The 17261-nt window shown below is 41.8% G+C and overlaps 2 protein-coding genes across 9 annotated transcripts in view; one reads left to right on the forward strand and one right to left on the reverse strand.

The window, feature by feature from the left end:
- The window catches only part of ELP3 (elongator acetyltransferase complex subunit 3), a 109038-nt gene extending 94632 nt beyond the window's left edge, over positions 1–14406 (reverse strand). Inside the window, exons 1-4 of one of the 2 annotated variants that reach the window (XM_017884987.1) lie at positions 14212–14376; positions 9598–9697; positions 7204–7342; positions 183–253 (exon numbers count right to left, since the gene is read on the reverse strand). In XM_017884987.1, coding sequence (XP_017740476.1) covers positions 183–253; positions 7204–7342; positions 9598–9697; positions 14212–14230 — 329 coding nt within the window. In that variant the 5' untranslated portion in view covers positions 14231–14376. Of the gene's footprint in view, positions 1–182; positions 254–7203; positions 7343–9597; positions 9698–14211 lie in introns of both variants that reach the window. The other variant, XM_017884996.1, reaches the window with a different exon arrangement.
- NUGGC (nuclear GTPase, germinal center associated) overlaps positions 14376–17261 on the forward strand; it is a 70313-nt gene continuing 67427 nt past the window's right edge. For 2 of the 7 annotated variants that reach the window (XM_017884927.1, XM_017884973.1), the window contains exon 1: positions 14376–14463. The gene's annotated coding sequence lies outside the window, so the exon portion shown is untranslated. Of the gene's footprint in view, positions 14505–17261 lie in introns of all 7 variants that reach the window. The other 5 variants (XM_017884941.1, XM_017884968.1, XM_017884937.1 and 2 more) reach the window with 4 other exon arrangements.

Genomic DNA, 17261 nt, shown 5'->3' on the forward strand with positions numbered 1-17261 from the left:
ATATATTCCAATTTTAAAGCACTAAAATATCTAATGGTTGCTTGTTTGAAAGGAGTAATCTATAAATCTATTAAGTCGAAGTTTTAAATATTACCAGCATGTACTGACTAAGGGCTCGAGGGGGCATACTTAGTTAAAATAAAACACACACACATACAATTTAACAAAATCACCATACTTACACACATATATTTCCTGTAAAACTGATGTGTGGACATCTGTGGGGTTTGCACATCACAGCCACAACAGCAATCTATAAAAGAAAGATGAATAAAAAAGCTATTATAGGATAATTAATACAACACTCCACAGAGTGGTTATCCCTCGGAAGGAGAGGAATGCAACCAGAGAGTGGCAAGAGTGGGCTTCAAAAGTATTGACGAGGCTGTATTTCTTAAGCTGGGCACTGGGTACAAGAGTGATCTCTATTTAGTATTAATTATCTTTAAATTGTCCATATGTATTATATATGTGAATTTATATTCCATTTTACAATAAATTAAGTACAAACTAAATTAATTGTTAAAGCCACAGTGATTCTTAGTCTTTCTCTCTCTGATTGTCTTACTAAATAGCCTGTAAGAAAAAAATTACTTTATGCAATTCTATGAAGTTATATATAAACCTAACCTTTGTGACTCAAATGTCTCATGAACACACTGGATCTCAATATTTGCAGCAGGGACTATTAAACTAACAGCTTCATGTTTCAGGGTCTGGGTGTAAGTAACTTCAGAGGGGTCTGACAGAGCCTCAGTGAGGTGAGGACAGGAGGCAGTGGCAGAGATGTGAGATTGGTTACATCCGGGGCAGTTGGTCAAATCTGGCCATTTATGAAAGCGAATGCAAGCCAGGCTTCTCACTGTCAGAGAAGTAGCTACAAACATGGAAAGAGAGAAAAGCAGAATGAATTCTATAGGCTGGGTAGAATTAAAGGTATTGTGGTCAGAGTGTTCAACATATGGTAGACTAATAAATAAATACAAATGGAAATGTGTTACATGTATATGTGTGCATATATGTATGCAGCTATACATATATATGTCCTCGCTTGGTCCACTGAGAGAGTCTGGCGGCAGTAACACCCTAATAGCAGTAAGCACACCTAGTACTCAGGTCTTAGTTTCTAAATATCCTTCTCCACTAAAAGAAAGCAGGGCTCCTTGGGGAAATGGCTGATTCCAGGGCCGGAGCAAAGAAAGTCTAAGATGAGCCTGGGACATTTTTCTTTCCTTTCTTTTTTTTTTTTTTTGGTGACAGAGTCTCACTCTGTTGTCCAGGCTGGAGCGCAAGGGCGCAATCTCGGCTCACTGCAACCTCCACCTCCTGGGTTCAAGCAATTCCCCTGCCTCAGTCTCCCAAGTAGCTGGGATAACAGGCATGTGCCACCAAGCCTGGCTAATTTTTTGTATTTTTTTTTAGCAGAGACAGGTTTTCGCCCTGTTGGCCAGACTGGTCTCGAACTCCTGACCTTAGGTGATCCACCCAGCTCAGCCTCCCAAAGTGCTGGGATTACATGCATTAGCTACCATGTCTGGCCGAGCCTGCAACATTTTATTGTGCCAGAAAGCTAGAATCTGCTCAAAGAATGATGAGGACATTTTAAAAAGACATAGAAATCACCTTGAAAAGGTTCTCACTGGTCAAGTCTGCAATAATTTGTGCATCAAAATAAATAGTAACAGATGACAACCCACCAAATAGGAAACCATTTATTCCTTCACACAAATAAAGGAGTGAACTGGGTATGTGATGAGAAACAAGATATTTACCTAGTTTCTAAGTATTTCTCCATATAACACTTCTTCATACAAAGTGGGAAAAAATAATTTGACAGAGGGTAAGTCTGGTGGACAGCACCTTGATCAAAATAAGAAATGTCAGTGATAGGAAAGCTGAATCTAGGCACCACCAGATGGAAGATAATGAGAAGAACGCAGTGCCACTTCTGTGATGCACAGGCTGAAGACGCATAACCTGAATCTCATGATGAGGAAACAGCTGATGAACCCACATTGAGGGACATGCTACAAAATAACTTGCCTGAAATCTTCAAAAGTGTTAAGGTAATGGAGTCCAAAAAAGACAAAGGAAATGTCCAGACTAAAGAGATATGACAATTAAAAGCAATAGGTGATTCTGAACTAGGTTCTGTGGGACGTTATTGAAACAGTTGGTGAAACTTATGTGAGGTCTGAGGCTTAGATGACAGTAATGTATCCGAGTTAACAACCGTGGTGTTTCAAAGAAAACACAAACACGAACTCAAATACAAACTCAAAATGGGTTACGAACCTACTTGTCTATATTTAAAAGTTGTGCTCTAAGAAAGACAATGAAAAGACAAGCCATAGACTGCGAGAAAATATCTGCATAATAGGTACCTGATAAACCATTTCCAGCTAAAATATACAAAGAACTCTTAAAACCTAATAAAAAACACCCAATTAAGAACAGGGCAAAAGATGTGAATAGATATCTCACTAAAGAAGATATACAGTGGCAAATAAGTGTATGGAAAGATGCTCAATATCATGTCATTAGGAATTACAAACTAAACAAGGAGATACCACTGTTCAACTGTGAGAATGGCTAAAATCCAAAACACTGGCTGGGCACCACAGTTCACACCTATAATCACAGCACTTTGGGAGACTAAAGTGGGAGGATCCCTTAAGCCCAGGAGTTCAAGACCATCCTAGGTAACATGGTGAAACCCTGTCTCTACAAAAAAACACAAAAATTAGCTGGTGTGGTGGTGCATGCCTACTGTCCCAGCTACTTGGGAGGCTGAGGTGGGAGGATAGCTTGAACCTGGGAGGCTGAGGCTGCAGTGAGCTGTGATCACGCCACCACACTCTAGCCTCAGTGACAGGACAAAACCCTGTCTCAAAATAAATAAATTAATTAAATAAAATCCAAAACACCGACATCTTCAAGTGTTAGCAAGGATGTGGAGCGTCACAGCGCTCACTCACTGCTGGTGGGAATGCAAAATGGTGCAGTCACACCGGAAGAGTTTGCAGTTTTTTACAAAGTGAAACACAGTCTTACTATATGATCTACCAGTTGCACTTCTTGACAGTTACTCAGGTAAGCTGAAAACCTTCACACAGCTTTGTTTAAAACTGCCAAAAATTGGAAGCAACCAAGATGTCTTTCAATAGGTGAATGAATAAGCAAATAGTGGTACATCCATACAATGGAATATCATTCAGCAACTAAAAAGAAGGAATGAGCTGCCAAGCCACAAAAAGACATGGCAGACTTAAACGCATATTGCTAAGTGGAAAGGCTGTATGATTCCAATTACTGTACATGAAACTCTGGAAAAATCGAACTTTATTAAAGACAGTAAAACACTCAGTGGTAGTCAAGTTACGTCTGGAGCATGGAGAGGGAGAGGGACAAATAGGAGCTGGGTTTTTTTTGTTTGTTTGTTTGTTTTTGAGACAGAATCTCGCTCTGTCACCCAGGCTGGAGTGCAATGGCATGATCTCAGCTCACTGCAACCTCTGCCTCCTGGTTCAAACTATTCTCCTGCCTCAGCCTCCCAAGTAACTGGGATTACAGATGACTGCCACTGCGCCCGGCTAATTTTTGTGTTTTTAGTAAAGATGGGGTTTCACCATGTTGGCCAGGCTGTTCTCGAACTCCTGACTTCAGCTGATCTGCCCACCTCAGCCTCCCTAAGTGCTAGGATTACAGTCATGAGCCACCGCGCCCAGCCACAAATAGGAGATTTTAGGGCAGTGAAACTATTTCGTATGACACTGTAATAGTGGATACATGACATTATGCATTGGTGAAACCTACAGAATGTAGAACACAGTGGGTATTCTAATGTAACCACAGGCTTTGGTTAATAATAGTACAGCAATATTGGTTCATCAATTATAACAAATGTACCAAACAATGCAATATATTAATAATAGGGAAACTGGAGTAGGTGTGAAGGCGCTAGAGGAAGTATTTAATTTTTTTTCTCTGTAAACCTAAAACTACTGTATAAAATAAACAAAGCACCATCAAAGAAACAGCAAGAATAAAGGCATGGAGGTGAGAATGGCAGTAGATAAGGAATGGCCACCAGCTGTGTGTTTCTGATACTTTCAATAGATCACTCTTGTGACACTGTCAAAGATGAATTTCATGCAGGTAGGACAAAGTAGACGAGTAAGGAAATGACTGAAATAATCTAAACAAGAAATAATAAAGGCCAAAGCATTCCTACCAGTGGCAGTAGGAATGGAAAATGCATTTCATATTTTTTGGAAACTGAGTGCACAGTGGTACCATGAACTAACAGGAAATGGACAGGAAAGGTGAATAAGCACGTTTGGTATTAGTTTGGGTTATGTTATACTTGAGGAGGTTCTTAGGCAGTCAAAGGAGAGATACCTAACTGACAATCTGACAGGAGGCTGAAGTTCAGGGAATGGTTCATGCTGGGAGTCAGCATACAGCAACGGTAAAATCATCAAATGGATGAGGTTACCAAAGCAAGCATGTAAAGTACCAAACACAATGGGCCCAGCAAAAAAGAAAACACCAACTTTCAGAGGCAAGCACAGCAAGGGTAGCCCTCAAAGAAAGGACAGAAATGATCAGAGATAGAAGGAAAAACAGAGAGGGTGGTATCACAGAAGCCTCAGTTTACCAGGCAGGCTGAAAGGTTGCTAAGTTTCTGTCTTCTTTAGTGGCAAGCCCACACATAATGCTTAACCCTAAAAAGTCGGCCAGGCACAGTGGCTCACGTCTGTAATCCCAGCACTTTGGGAGGCTGAGGCGGGCAGATCACCTGAAGTCAAGAGTTCGAGACCAGCCTGGCCAACATGGTGAAACCCTGTCTCTACTGAAAATACAAAAATCAGTTGGGCATTGTGACACATGCCTGTAATCTCAGCTCCCTGGGAGGCTGAGGCACAAGAATCTCTTGAACCTGCGAGGTGGAGGTTGCAGTGAGCCAAGATTGTGCCACTGCACTCCAGCCTGGGCGACAGAACAAGTCTCTGTCTCACGGAAAAAAAAGTCAAGACTTATCTATTATATAAAGAATGTTATCTTATTTAGGGATATGGAAGTTAATGCTAAAGAAATTGGCTAAGAGTTAAAAACGGTTGCCCTAGGGTAGAAAAGGGAGGTGGGGCATGGACTATTAGTTTTCTTAACAAGCTTTTTTTTTGAGATGGAGTCTCACTCTGTCACCCAGGCTGGAGCGCAGTGGCGCAATCTCAGCTCACTGCAAGCTCCACCTCGCAGGTTCACGCCATTCTCCTGCCTCAGCCTCCAGAGTAGCTGGGACTACAGGTGCCCGCCACTATGCCCAGCTAATTTTTTTTTTTTTTTTTTGTATTTTTAGTAAAGATGGGGTTTCATCATGTTAGCTAGGAGGGTCTCGATCTGACCTCGTGATCTGCCCGCCTCGGCCTCCCAAAGTGCTGGGATTACAGGCGTGAGCCACCGTGCCTGGTCAACAAACTTTTTACACTAGATGCAAACAAACAAAACAAAATAAAACACTTAAGTACANTAAAGTCTCTATTACTTTCCCGACTTTCTGAGGAATAACAAAATATCTTTCTTCATAATTTGTCTTCACTTTTCAAAAATGTCTGTATTCTTCAACCGTTTTCTTTTTTCTTTTTCTTTTTTTGAGACAGAGCGTCACTCTGTCACCCAGGCTGGAGTGCAGTGGCGCAATCTCAGCTCACTGCAGCCTCCACCTCCTGGGTTCACCATGGTACCACCATGCACGACTAATTTTTTATTATTTGTACTGACAGGGTATTCCTATGTTGCCAGGCCTAATCTTGAACTCCTGGCCTCAAGTGATCATCCCACCTCAGCTTCCCAAGTAGCTGGGATTACAGGCATCCACCACCATGCCCGGGTAATTTTTTGGTTTTTTTTTTAGTAGAGACGGGGTTTCACCGTGTTAGCCAGGATGGTCTTGATCTCCTGACCTCGTGATCTGCCCGCCTCGGCCTCCCAAAGTGCTGGGATTACAGGCGTGAGCCACCGTGCCTGGTCAACAAACTTTTTACACTAGATGCAAACAAACAAAACAAAATAAAAACACTTAAGTACAAAGAAGAAGAAATGAGGTTTGGTGGTACATTGTATGTTAAAGTTTTAGGGTTTAATCAGCCACAAACGTAACGTGATCCAGGAGACATGGTCACTAAGTCAACACAAGCTGCTTGGAATATAATATCCCAGTTCAAATAACAGAATGAACTTGTGGGATCACATCAGGAAGAGAATTTCGTTCTGGGGACCATATGTCAAGAGGGTCTTAATTCTATCGATTTCCGTGCATGTATCTCACACTCATCTTTTTTCATCCTAGAGTCTCCCTCCTAACTCAAGTCCTTAACACTGCATACTGAGATCATACCAAGAACGTCTAAACTAGTCTTTTTGTCTCCAAACTACCCTGCGTGTTGTATCCAAATAAATTTTCTGAAAATCTACTTTGTTCATATTACTCCCTTTTTCAAAACTTTTGTTTCCTATTATCTAGCTGCTTTGCCAGACATTTAAGATTTTTATAAGCTGATCCCAAACTACCTGTTCAATGCACAGTCCTACTCTCCTGAACTGTCAACGCCCTTCGGTCTGGCATACTCGCTATTCCCTGCATGCACCACACCCTTCCTGTCATTCTCTACCTCTGTACTTTAGCCCTTCTGTCCTAGATCCCATGATGCTTCGAGCCTGCTCTTCTTGGCTTATGTGTCAAGCAAGCTTCGTGCTTTCTACTGGGCCTTCCCCAGCCCCTTTTGCTGCAGGGACATCGCTGTCCTCTGGACTTCCACAGTGCTCATAATGACCATATATAGAACTACTGTGCACCATTAACTGACTTTCAAAAGCACCTTTCGTAAGCATCAATTATACTGAAAGCTACCCGCTTAAGATGACCAACATTTATCCTATTGTGATTGTCACCAAGCCTGAATCTATACTTTTAAAGAAGTCAAAACGTCTTCTACTCCTTTAATCAAAATTATACTTTTTTCCTTTTTCTGCTCTCATTGCATTCAGCACAGGTCTCCATTCCAGCACATATCCTAATACGGGGACTTCATTAGTCAGAATCCCCAACCTCCACCTCACCACACGGGTACTACACGAGGCAGGGACTTCTGCCAGAACAGATACCCAGTGTGTCGACACTTCATGAGTAGAATCACTCACCCCACTGGCAGTTCTGATGGGTTTCGCCTTTAACTTGGGAATCAGGACCTTGCGATATTGAGGAGGGACGGCAGCAATGATATCCACCAGCCGGGGCTGGGCAGAAAGGCCATATTTGGCAGCTGTCTTGGTTTTCACCCTGAAAGTAAAGCATCTCACATTATCAAGATCATGGTATTTTAAGGACAAGCTATCAAGAGGATGATCTATAAACAATATCATTAACAACTGTCACTCTCTAATCCCTTCATCATGTGACAAGAATAGTTTTAAGATCTGTGACTATCAGGGAAATAGAAGAACAAAATTCACGAGTGAATGACTACTTCCCACCCTCGAGTATCAGAAAGAAAACCAGGACTATGGAGGGAGAAGGACAATGACACAATATAGATCTAGTTCAGAATAGTGCTGCAGCTTCAAATGACTATTCTGACTCCACCTTTCTCAACCTCAGCACTACTGATGTCTGGGACCACACAGTTCTTTCCTGTGGCAGGTGGCCAGTGAATTGAGGGATGTTTAGCAGCATCCTTGGCCTCTACGCATTACCAGCCTTCTTCCTGTCTTCCTGTTGTAACACTCAAAAATGTCCCTAGACGTTGCCAAATGTCCTGAGGAGGAAATCACCCCTGGTTGACAACTACTGTCCTAGGCAAAACAATTAAAAAAAAAAAAAAAAAATCAAGGATGGCTACACAGAACCAAATAGGAAATAAAGTATGTATTTTTGAAAGTTTAAAAAAACTTTCACCAGCTTTTCTTTGTGCCTGCTAGCCAAACTCTAACAGTCACCCTGTCTTCTAACTTTAATCCATCTAGAAATATCTGTGAAATGCTCACATCATTGTCAACAAATATTAACTGAGTACCTAACGTGTACAAGAGGTTGCCTGAACATTGAATACTTGGTATGTTCAAATGTGCAAGGCACAGTCCTTTCATATTCTATGTTTACATGTTTGCAGACAGGCATGCCGAAAAAATTAATGTACAAATGATTAAAACATATGTCATAAAACACACACACATACCAACAATGAGTGCTTCCAGAATTCAGGGAGGAATCTGATGTGTGCCGGGGAGATATTCATGGAAAATGAGCACAGAAGAAAGAGTAGGTCTTAGTCAGTAAAGACACAAAGATGACATGGAGGGCAGAGAGGCTGATTTATGTGCAGATGCAAAAACAGGAATGCATATATTTTAAGAAATACAAGTAGACCAACTTGACAGGAAGCAGATTTTCAATGTAAAGGTACAGAGGTTTAAAAACTTGGAAAAGCAGGTTGAAGCCAGACTGAGAGACCTTCCAATAATAGGCTGGTGACATCTGAGGAGGGGCGAGTTTTAAGGAAGATGGCAGCTTTAGCTTTAGATGTGCTAAATTAAAGAGAACAACAAATATATGTAAGATGTAGAAATGTTCACTAGAAATTGAAGATTTGTATAATCAGGGGTGTAACAAAAAAAGGAAGAAAAACTGCTAAAGACATGGTAGAAAAATCAGTAAAATACAATAACTTTATAGTCAGAAGAGGATAATTATTTACTTATTTATTCCTGTAGCAAATATTTACTAAGCATGAGGATTCAAGGAAGGGGTAAAATATTGCAGCATCTCAAGTATCAGAGAATAACGTCTCAAAAAAGGTCATTCCTGTACGTGGTGATTAGATGACCTAGGGTTGGAGACAGAACCCTTTCATTTGGGAAGATCTACACAGAGCGACTATATATTAGAGTTTTTTAAAAAAATAGATGCAGAGATGAAAGACAACTCTTATGTGAGACTGTAGGAAAGTCCAAGCTGAATATGATTATGGAGAGGAAGTGGATGAATGTGTCAAAGAAGTTCCACAGTAGGGGAGGGTTGGATTAGATCAGGGGCCCCAAAGCGAGGGTTTTCCTGACAGAAAGCTGCTGCTTCAGCTGAGACAGTAGGGAAGGAAAGTAGGATGTGCAGCAATGCAGCACAGAAGAACATGGGCTCTGGAGATGGCTGACCTAATTCTAAATCCTAGCTCTGCCAATTACTAGTTACTTACCCCTGGACAAATTATTTAACCACTCTCTGGCTCAGATTACCCACCTGTCAAATGTGGCTGATATCAGTACCTATCTCACAGAATTTTGAGAGGATTAACTGAGCTAATACATATAATGCACTAGCAACAGTGTCTGGAATACAGTAAGTGCCCAATAAACGTTAGAAGCTATTAGTATTCTTAAGCTGAGACAATTTTGCCATTAAGAAATGAATGACAAGGCAAGGCAGAAAGCTAAAATTCTCAACTGAAACAAAACTTGAGCTGGAAAACAAGTAGTACTAGATAATTTCGTAAAAGAGATCTGCTACCTAAGAACAAGCTTGCTGTCTTTATATCCACTTACTTATTTAGATCGATGTCTTTCCCCTGCTCGTGGGCTTCAATCAGTTGTTTAATAACATCTCCTATAGTCAGCATCATCAGCTCAGCAGGGCTGAGATCTCCTGGAAAGTTAATATTCAACAATGTCAAAAATCATATCATTCAATCAAGATTTTAAAATCTGATTTAGTAGCAGTTTTCCTTCCAAAACCATACAAATATGCCAAATGAATAGCTCAAATGCAGAAGATGCTAAACCTCTATTATTTACGATTTGATCATATCTTTTGCATCTTTAATTTAAAACAAACCTGGCTTTACATAGATATGGGAAAAGCTCCCTTTAGAAGCACGTACTCTATGAGATGATTACAAATAAATACAGGAGAGGATACAAGAAGGAGTAGAAACAAGGTGAGGAGAAAGAACCTAATCACACACGAAAGGACCAAAGTAATTCTCTTCCCTTTATCTCCAGAGTTGTAATTACTAATTTTGCATACTACTTTAGAGTTCATAAAGAACATTTAGATGCATGAATTCAGGTGATTCTCAGAACAGAGGTAGACAGAACAAGAATATGTGCCTATTACATAAAGATGCTATCAAGGAGTAAAGTTGAAACTCAAACCCAGGTATCTGCCTAAGAATCTTAATGCATTTCTAAAATATTGTCTGTCCACCATCATGAGCTTCTGGCAACTGGAGCTCCCGCTTTCATCCAAAGGCAACAGCAGAAGCTCACAGGTTCTTGTACGACATCTACTCAAGCACAGCTCAAGGATTGGTTCAAGGATGGGCATATCTCTAAGCCAGGCCAATCTGAGCTCTTTTCTTCAAGGTAAAAAATGCCAGTCTTTTTCCAGGGACAAAAGTTGTGGCATATCAGCTTGGAAGCTGTAGGCAAGCAAGCTTCTTGCCTATAGAGCAGTGGTTGCCAACCTTTTTGATAAAAGGGAATGGTTTCGTGGAAGACAATTTTTTCACAGACCAGGGGAGCAGGGCGGTTCTGGGATGGTTCAAGCGCATTATACTTATTGTGCACTTTATTATTCTTATTACTTCATTGTTACATATAATGAAATAATTATACAATTCACCATAATAAATTCTATTCCCATAGAATCAGTGGGAGCCCTGAGCTTGTTTTCCTGCAACTAGACAGTCCCGTCTGGGGGTGATGGGAGACAGTGACAGATCATCAGGCATTAGATTCTCTTAAGGAGCACACAACATAGATCCACTGCAGGCCCGGTTCACAACAGGGCTCAGGCTCCTCTGAGAATCTAATGCCACTGCTGATGTGACAGGAGGCAGAGCTTAGGCAGTAACATGAGTGATGGGAAGTGGCTGCAAATACTGATGAAGCTTCACTTGCTCGCCTGCTGCTCACCTTCTTCTGTGTGGCTCAGCTCCTAACAGGCCACGAACTGGTACTGGTCCGCGGCCCAGGGGGTTGAGAACTCATATTGTAGAGAAAGCTAAAAGATAATGAAAAGTGTGGATGGAAGGCCCTGGCAGTTATGGAGGCCTCACATTTACTTTCTCTCATTTGAACCCTTACAGTAACATGGAAGGTAGGTACTGTTATCCCATTTTATGGATGTGAAAAATGAGGCTAAGGCAAGTTAACAAGCCATTGTAAATAGCAGAGCCAAGACTCAAATCCAGCTCTTTTCACCACAACTTCCATGCTTTTTTCACTGTAGCATGCTGCATCCAATTTAATGAGGCAAGGCTAACATATACACAATTTTTGAGAGAAACAAAGTCCATCTATAATCAAAGGCTAAATGCTTTCCAAACCATGTAACTCAGCACTTCCAGAGTTCTACAAAGGTGCCTCAGGGGCTATGTAACAGAGGTAGGACTGGTGGTGGTCATGGCAGAGGAAGGGAGAAGGGAAGAGAAAAATAAGGCAGGGGGGAAAAAAAGGAGGGGGTCTCTTTATTTCCACCACAGCAGCTCTGCTTTCAGCTGTTTATATATTGAGGTTCTGTATAAGAATTTATTTGGAGGGTTAAAGGGGATCAGCCGATAAGAAGAGAAAAATATTTGGAAACCACTGTATAGCTCTTGAGTGTATCAAGAACTGGAAGAGTAAATGAGTAGGAAAAGGCTTCATGGAGGAAATGGCACAGAGATCTTTAAAGATAGGGCAAGATTTGGACATGCAAAACAGAAGGCAATCCAGAACAAATAATGTCAGGCATAGGAATCATCTATCTGTGTGTGAAAGAGCACAGTCTAACTAGAATCCACCTTTCTAACAGGGTTTAGTAAAGAATAGATTACAGGGGACCCTGGCCGCTAGGCAAAGGCATTGAAATGGAATGCAGTAGACAGTGAAGAATTACATATTCTCAACTTTGGAAATAAAAAGATAAAAGTAATGTTTAAGGAAGGTAAGAATATTTATCGGTACAAAGAATGATTCAGAAAGTAAAAAAGAACACATATAATCTGGATACTATGCAAATGGCTCTTGAAAGGCAACATTGTTTTAAAAAACCCACAAAATCTAAGACAGGATCCAGTCCCAATCCCTACTAGGTGTGTGGTAAAGGAAAAGATCCACCTTTTTTTTTTTTTTTTTTTTTTTGAGACAGAGTCTTGCTCAGTCACCCAGGCTGAAGTGGGTGCGATCTCGGTTCACTGCAACCTCCACCTCCCAGGTTCAAGCGATTCTCCTGCCTCAGCCTCAGCCTCCCAAGTAGCTGGAATTACAGGCGCCTGCCACCACGCCCGGCTAATTTTTGTATTTTTAGTAGAGACGGGGTTTCACTATGTTGGCCAGGCTGGTCTCCAGTTCCTGACCTCAAGTGATCCACCTGCCTTGGCCTCCCAAAGTGCCGGGATTACTGGCATGAGCCACAGCGCCTGGCCGAGATCAACAACTTTTGAGTGCCCATTTCCTTGTCTGTAAAATTAGGATAATACATCCAAATTTCACAAAACCATTATAAGATTCACATAAATAATGTATATGAAAATTATAACAGAGGAAGACACACACACATATATATATATATATACACACACACACACACACATGTTTATTTTTAGAGATAGCGTCTTGCTCTGTCACCCAGCGTGGAGTGCAGTAGTGCAATTATAGCTCATTGCAGTCTAAAAGAGGAAGATATAACAAAATTATTCAAGAAATGAACAAAAGCCTATGGTATGAATGTTTTCCAACTGAGTGATTAACTTTTGATATGCTATTTTGTGTTTATGTTTGAATAGTGAGTTGTCAAGTGTTTAGAAAATCTGTCAAGTACACAAGTCTGCCTTTTGGTAGTTGGATCAAAATATTAAATCTCTTATCACATGTTTAAGAAAATGTGATTAATAAAATATGTAAGTGGTATTAAATGTTCAGGATAATTGGAATTTGCAAATTGTTAAATGGGAATGTAATTTCTCATTTTTATCAAATTTACTGTTCTTATGATGTCTTCAAGTTGAACTTAGAGATTTAAAAATGCTATATTTTAAATGTATTTTAATAAAGCAAATATTAAAACAAAAACAAAAAAAAATAAATAATGTATATGAAAGCTAAAATACCATTCAAATATTAGTGATGAAGGTGGGTTAGGAGGTTGGCGGCCAAAATGAAGAGGAATAAACTATTTCAAGAGGTAATTTCTAAGTAAGAACCAACATGACTTGGTGACAGAAGACGCTAAAAGAATCCCGACAGATTGAGAAGGAGCAAGTTAGAGTAAGATAACAAATTGATTTAGGGCATGCAAATATGACAAGACCCAATCGAAGGTAACTTGGACACTTAGAATTGTTGCTTGCAAGAAAAATAGCAGTTAATGTCAAGAAGCATAGTGACTAACGATGTATTTATTTTCCATTTTATGTTTTTTGAGGTCATAGATACAGCCTGGCCAAACAGCTCCATACCTAAGTATAATTTTGGTCTGGGAAAGTTACTTAACTCTTTGAATCGCAGCTTCATCTGTGAAATGGAAATGATACCGACTTCAAAATACAAGCTCAATAAATGGTAGCTATTATTCTGACAACCATTACCATGATTAGACCAGCTGGTCAAACGAGTGTATAGAAATAGGAACAGAACCTGTGAGAGAATATTTCAAATTTGAATCCGTCCTGTTGAAAAACCAAAGGTGGAATTGTTCCATGCTAACTCAGGAGGTAATAAAAATGAGAATAATTGCATGCACAACTGTTACACTGAATCCAAGGATAATTAAGGCTTTTTTTTTCATATCTTAACATAAGGCTTTAAAAGAAACTCTCAAACTAACACGTCAAATGTGTCGTGAAACAAATCTTAACAAATGAAAAGTCCCACAACCCATTAAATCGACGTTAACTCCTCGGAGGACATATCTTGGAATAAAGGTTTCCCTGCCATTCAAACAAAAGTCACCAAGTGACTGCCAAAGAGGAAAAGAGGAAAGGTAGGATGCTTCCAAAAGCAAAACAGGAAAAACGAGAAGGCTGGGGGGCCGGAATGGACAGACTGACCCTAGGTGGCGGGGCCACTGGACTGGGTAGCGGATTCTCGCGGGAAAAGTTCGGTTCAGCATTTGATTGCCTGGGCTTTCGCCCCTTTCAGACCACCCCTTTTCCCCATATCCTTCCCCTTTCGCACCTTTCCGCTTCTGCCTCATTACTGCGCCGCCGTAGCAGAGCCACCAGGTATAAAATTGCAGCCACAAACTCAGACCTCGGGGAAAGCTCACAGCCACAAAGCAACCCCGCCTGTCGTAAAATGTCGGTCAACGTATCGTAAAGCTCTTCCCGGACCGCCGTGCACAAAGCCACGCCCCGCCCCTTGTTACGACTAGCTGGGTAGCTTGCGGCGCCAGAGGCCCCTCAGGTGCGATCCTGTCCCGGGTCTCAGGTATGGAGGATGGGAGCGTCTGAACGGAGTGGTATCTTGGGGTTAGAAAGCTCGACCTGGGCAGTACAAATGTGGGACAGAGCTCTTGGATAGAGGCTACGTCAGGAAGTCTAAGTAAAAGGGTGGAAGTGGGTAGTCTCTCGTGAGGGGGAGTGGGAGCCCAGGGTCGTCACATCCGGGGCGGGGGGGTGGGAACGTGAATGGGCGAGACCAAGGAGGAGGAACTTTCGCTAGTTGTGGAAACTAACCGAGGGCCTGGAAGAGACCAGGCAGGAATCGAGTAACAATCCAAGGTGCAGGCTTTGGGAACAAGTGGTCACCTTGGTCTTAGATGAATGGCACATATGATAGGTAACCATCATGAAAGCTGTGGATGTCTCTTGTGGAAGGAAAATAACATCTCGGGACCCTAAACTCTGCCAAAGAAAAAAGTTAAGCTTGGGGCCGGGCGCAGTGGCTCACGCCTGTAATACCAGCGCTATGCCCACCTCGGGAGGCCGAGGCCAGCAGATCACCTGAGGTCAGGCATTCAAGACCACCCTGGCCAATGTGGTGAAACCGTGTCTCTACTAAAAGTACAAAAATTAGCCAGGCGTGGTGGTGCGCACCTGTAATCCCAGCTACTTGGGAGGCTGAGGCAGGAGAATCTCTTGAACCCGGAGGTGGAGGTTGCAGTGAGTGGAGATCGTGCTCTGTTGTCCAGTGCACTGCAGCCTGGACAGCAGAGTGAGACCCTGTCTCAACAACGATAACAAAAAGTTAGGTTTGGGAACTGAGTCATGCAAAAACTGCCTTCCTTCTGTTCCTAAACAGTTGCAAAGGTAGAAGGCCACGTATCTCCCCAGGTATCCTCCCAGAGGAGTTGTTCACAGGGAAATTCCTTGTGAGCGGCAAAACCTTCACCTTACAACAGTTTTGTTGAATTCCACCTTGACCGTGTAAATTAACAGGTAGGGGACAAAGACAAGACTAGAAATCACCCTTCAGCCCACCCCAAGAAAAATGCATATTTGACTCCTTCCTCTGTGTTTACTTTGTCTTCTGTAAAAGGCAGATTTACTGAGTGTGAAATGGATGCATTATTGTTTCTCTTTCCCCTCCTGCCTGCTCTTTCCCCTTTATATATTGAAGCCCTCAAAACTCCCTTTGGAAAAACCATAGGCCACAGATTCCACCATAACTTATGTCTCTTTTTCCTGAGTGTGTCCTCAACTTTGGCAGAACAAACCTCCAGATTGAGATCTGTCTCAGACACTGGTTTACGTTCTTCAGAAAAACAGGCACAAAATTTTGCGAAATTTGGAGGTAGGACTTGGGATGTTTTCCTGAAACCCATCTATGATCTCCTTTGTCCATGGGCTGGAGAGTAAGAACCTCTCCCATTAATAAAGACAGGAACATGTACCCTACTAGAATTGCATGTAGAGCATGTCTATTTGCTGCATTGAGAATAGACTGGGGGAGGGGGTTGGTGTAGAAGTGGGGAGATCAGGTGGGTGGCGGTTACCATAGCCAGGCCAATGATTCCCAAACTTTGCTGCAATTGGAGTCACCTGGAGAACAGTGACAAATCCCAGTGCCCAGATCCCATCCCACACCTATTAAATCAGAATATCAAGGGGTGGAAGTCAGGCATTAGCATGTTTAAAAGATCCTGGGTTATTCCAACGTGCATCAATGTTTAGGAACCACTGAATGAGGCCAGAGATTATTGTGACTCAAATCGGGGTAGTCAGCAGTGAAAGTGGTGAGAAGTGTTCAGATTCTGAATATAATTTGAAGATTTCAGCAAGACTTTCTGACAGATCAGATGTGGAATATGAAAGGCAGACAACAACATCAAGTGTGACACCAAAGCTTTTGGACCAAGGCACTGGAACAATGTAGTTATAATTAGCTGAAATGGAGAAGATTAGGTGGAGAGGTGTTTCAGGGGGCTGGCAGGGATTGGTTTGAACCTGTTGTATTTTCTGATGACTAGTGAACAGGAAGATGTGAAAGAGGTTGACAGTGGATATCAGTCGAGAGCCATCGGCATGTGAGCAAAATTGAAAGCTATGAAACAGGTGGCTGTGGAAAGGAAAGAGACCAAAGATGAAGCCTTGGGGTATTTTATTATTAACAGGTTGAGGAGCAAGGGAATAACCAACGAAGGAGACTGAGGGGCACTTCCAGGAAGATGGGATGAAAACTACGGCAGTGGTTATCTGAAAGCCAAGTGTAGAAAGTTTGTCAAACGGGGAAATGATCAACCAGGTCAAATGCTCCTGATGGCTCAAGGAAGATAAAGGTTGAAAATTGACCAGGATCATTGTGGACTTTGACAAGAACAGTTTTATTGGAATGGGAAGGGTGAAGGATTGGCTGGAATAGGTTTATATTAGCTTGAGAGGAAAGGAATTTGAGACAGTAAGTAGAGACAACTCTTTTGAGGAGTTGTGGGGTTTTGTTTGTTTGTTTGTTTTTGGAGACAAGGTCTTGCTCTGTCACCCAGGCTGGAGTGCAGTGGTGCAATCACAGCTCATTGCAGCCTCGACCTCCCAGGCTCAAGTGATCCTTCCATCTCAGCCCCGCAAGTAATTGGAATTATGGGCATGTGCCACCATGCCTGGCTAATTTTTATTTTTATTTTTTGTAGAGATGGGGGTCTCCTTATGTTGCCCAGACTGGTCTTGAACTCCTGGGTTCAAGTGATCCTCCTGCCTCAACCTCCCAAAGTGCTGACACTGCCTGGCCTAGGAGTTTTGTCATAAAGAAGTGCGGAGAAATGTACTAATACCTGGCAGGGAAATGGAGGT

This window comes from Rhinopithecus bieti, unplaced genomic scaffold (assembly GCF_001698545.2).
Source record: "Rhinopithecus bieti isolate Rb0 unplaced genomic scaffold, ASM169854v2 scaffold_315, whole genome shotgun sequence".
Lineage (NCBI taxonomy): Eukaryota > Metazoa > Chordata > Mammalia > Primates > Cercopithecidae > Rhinopithecus > Rhinopithecus bieti.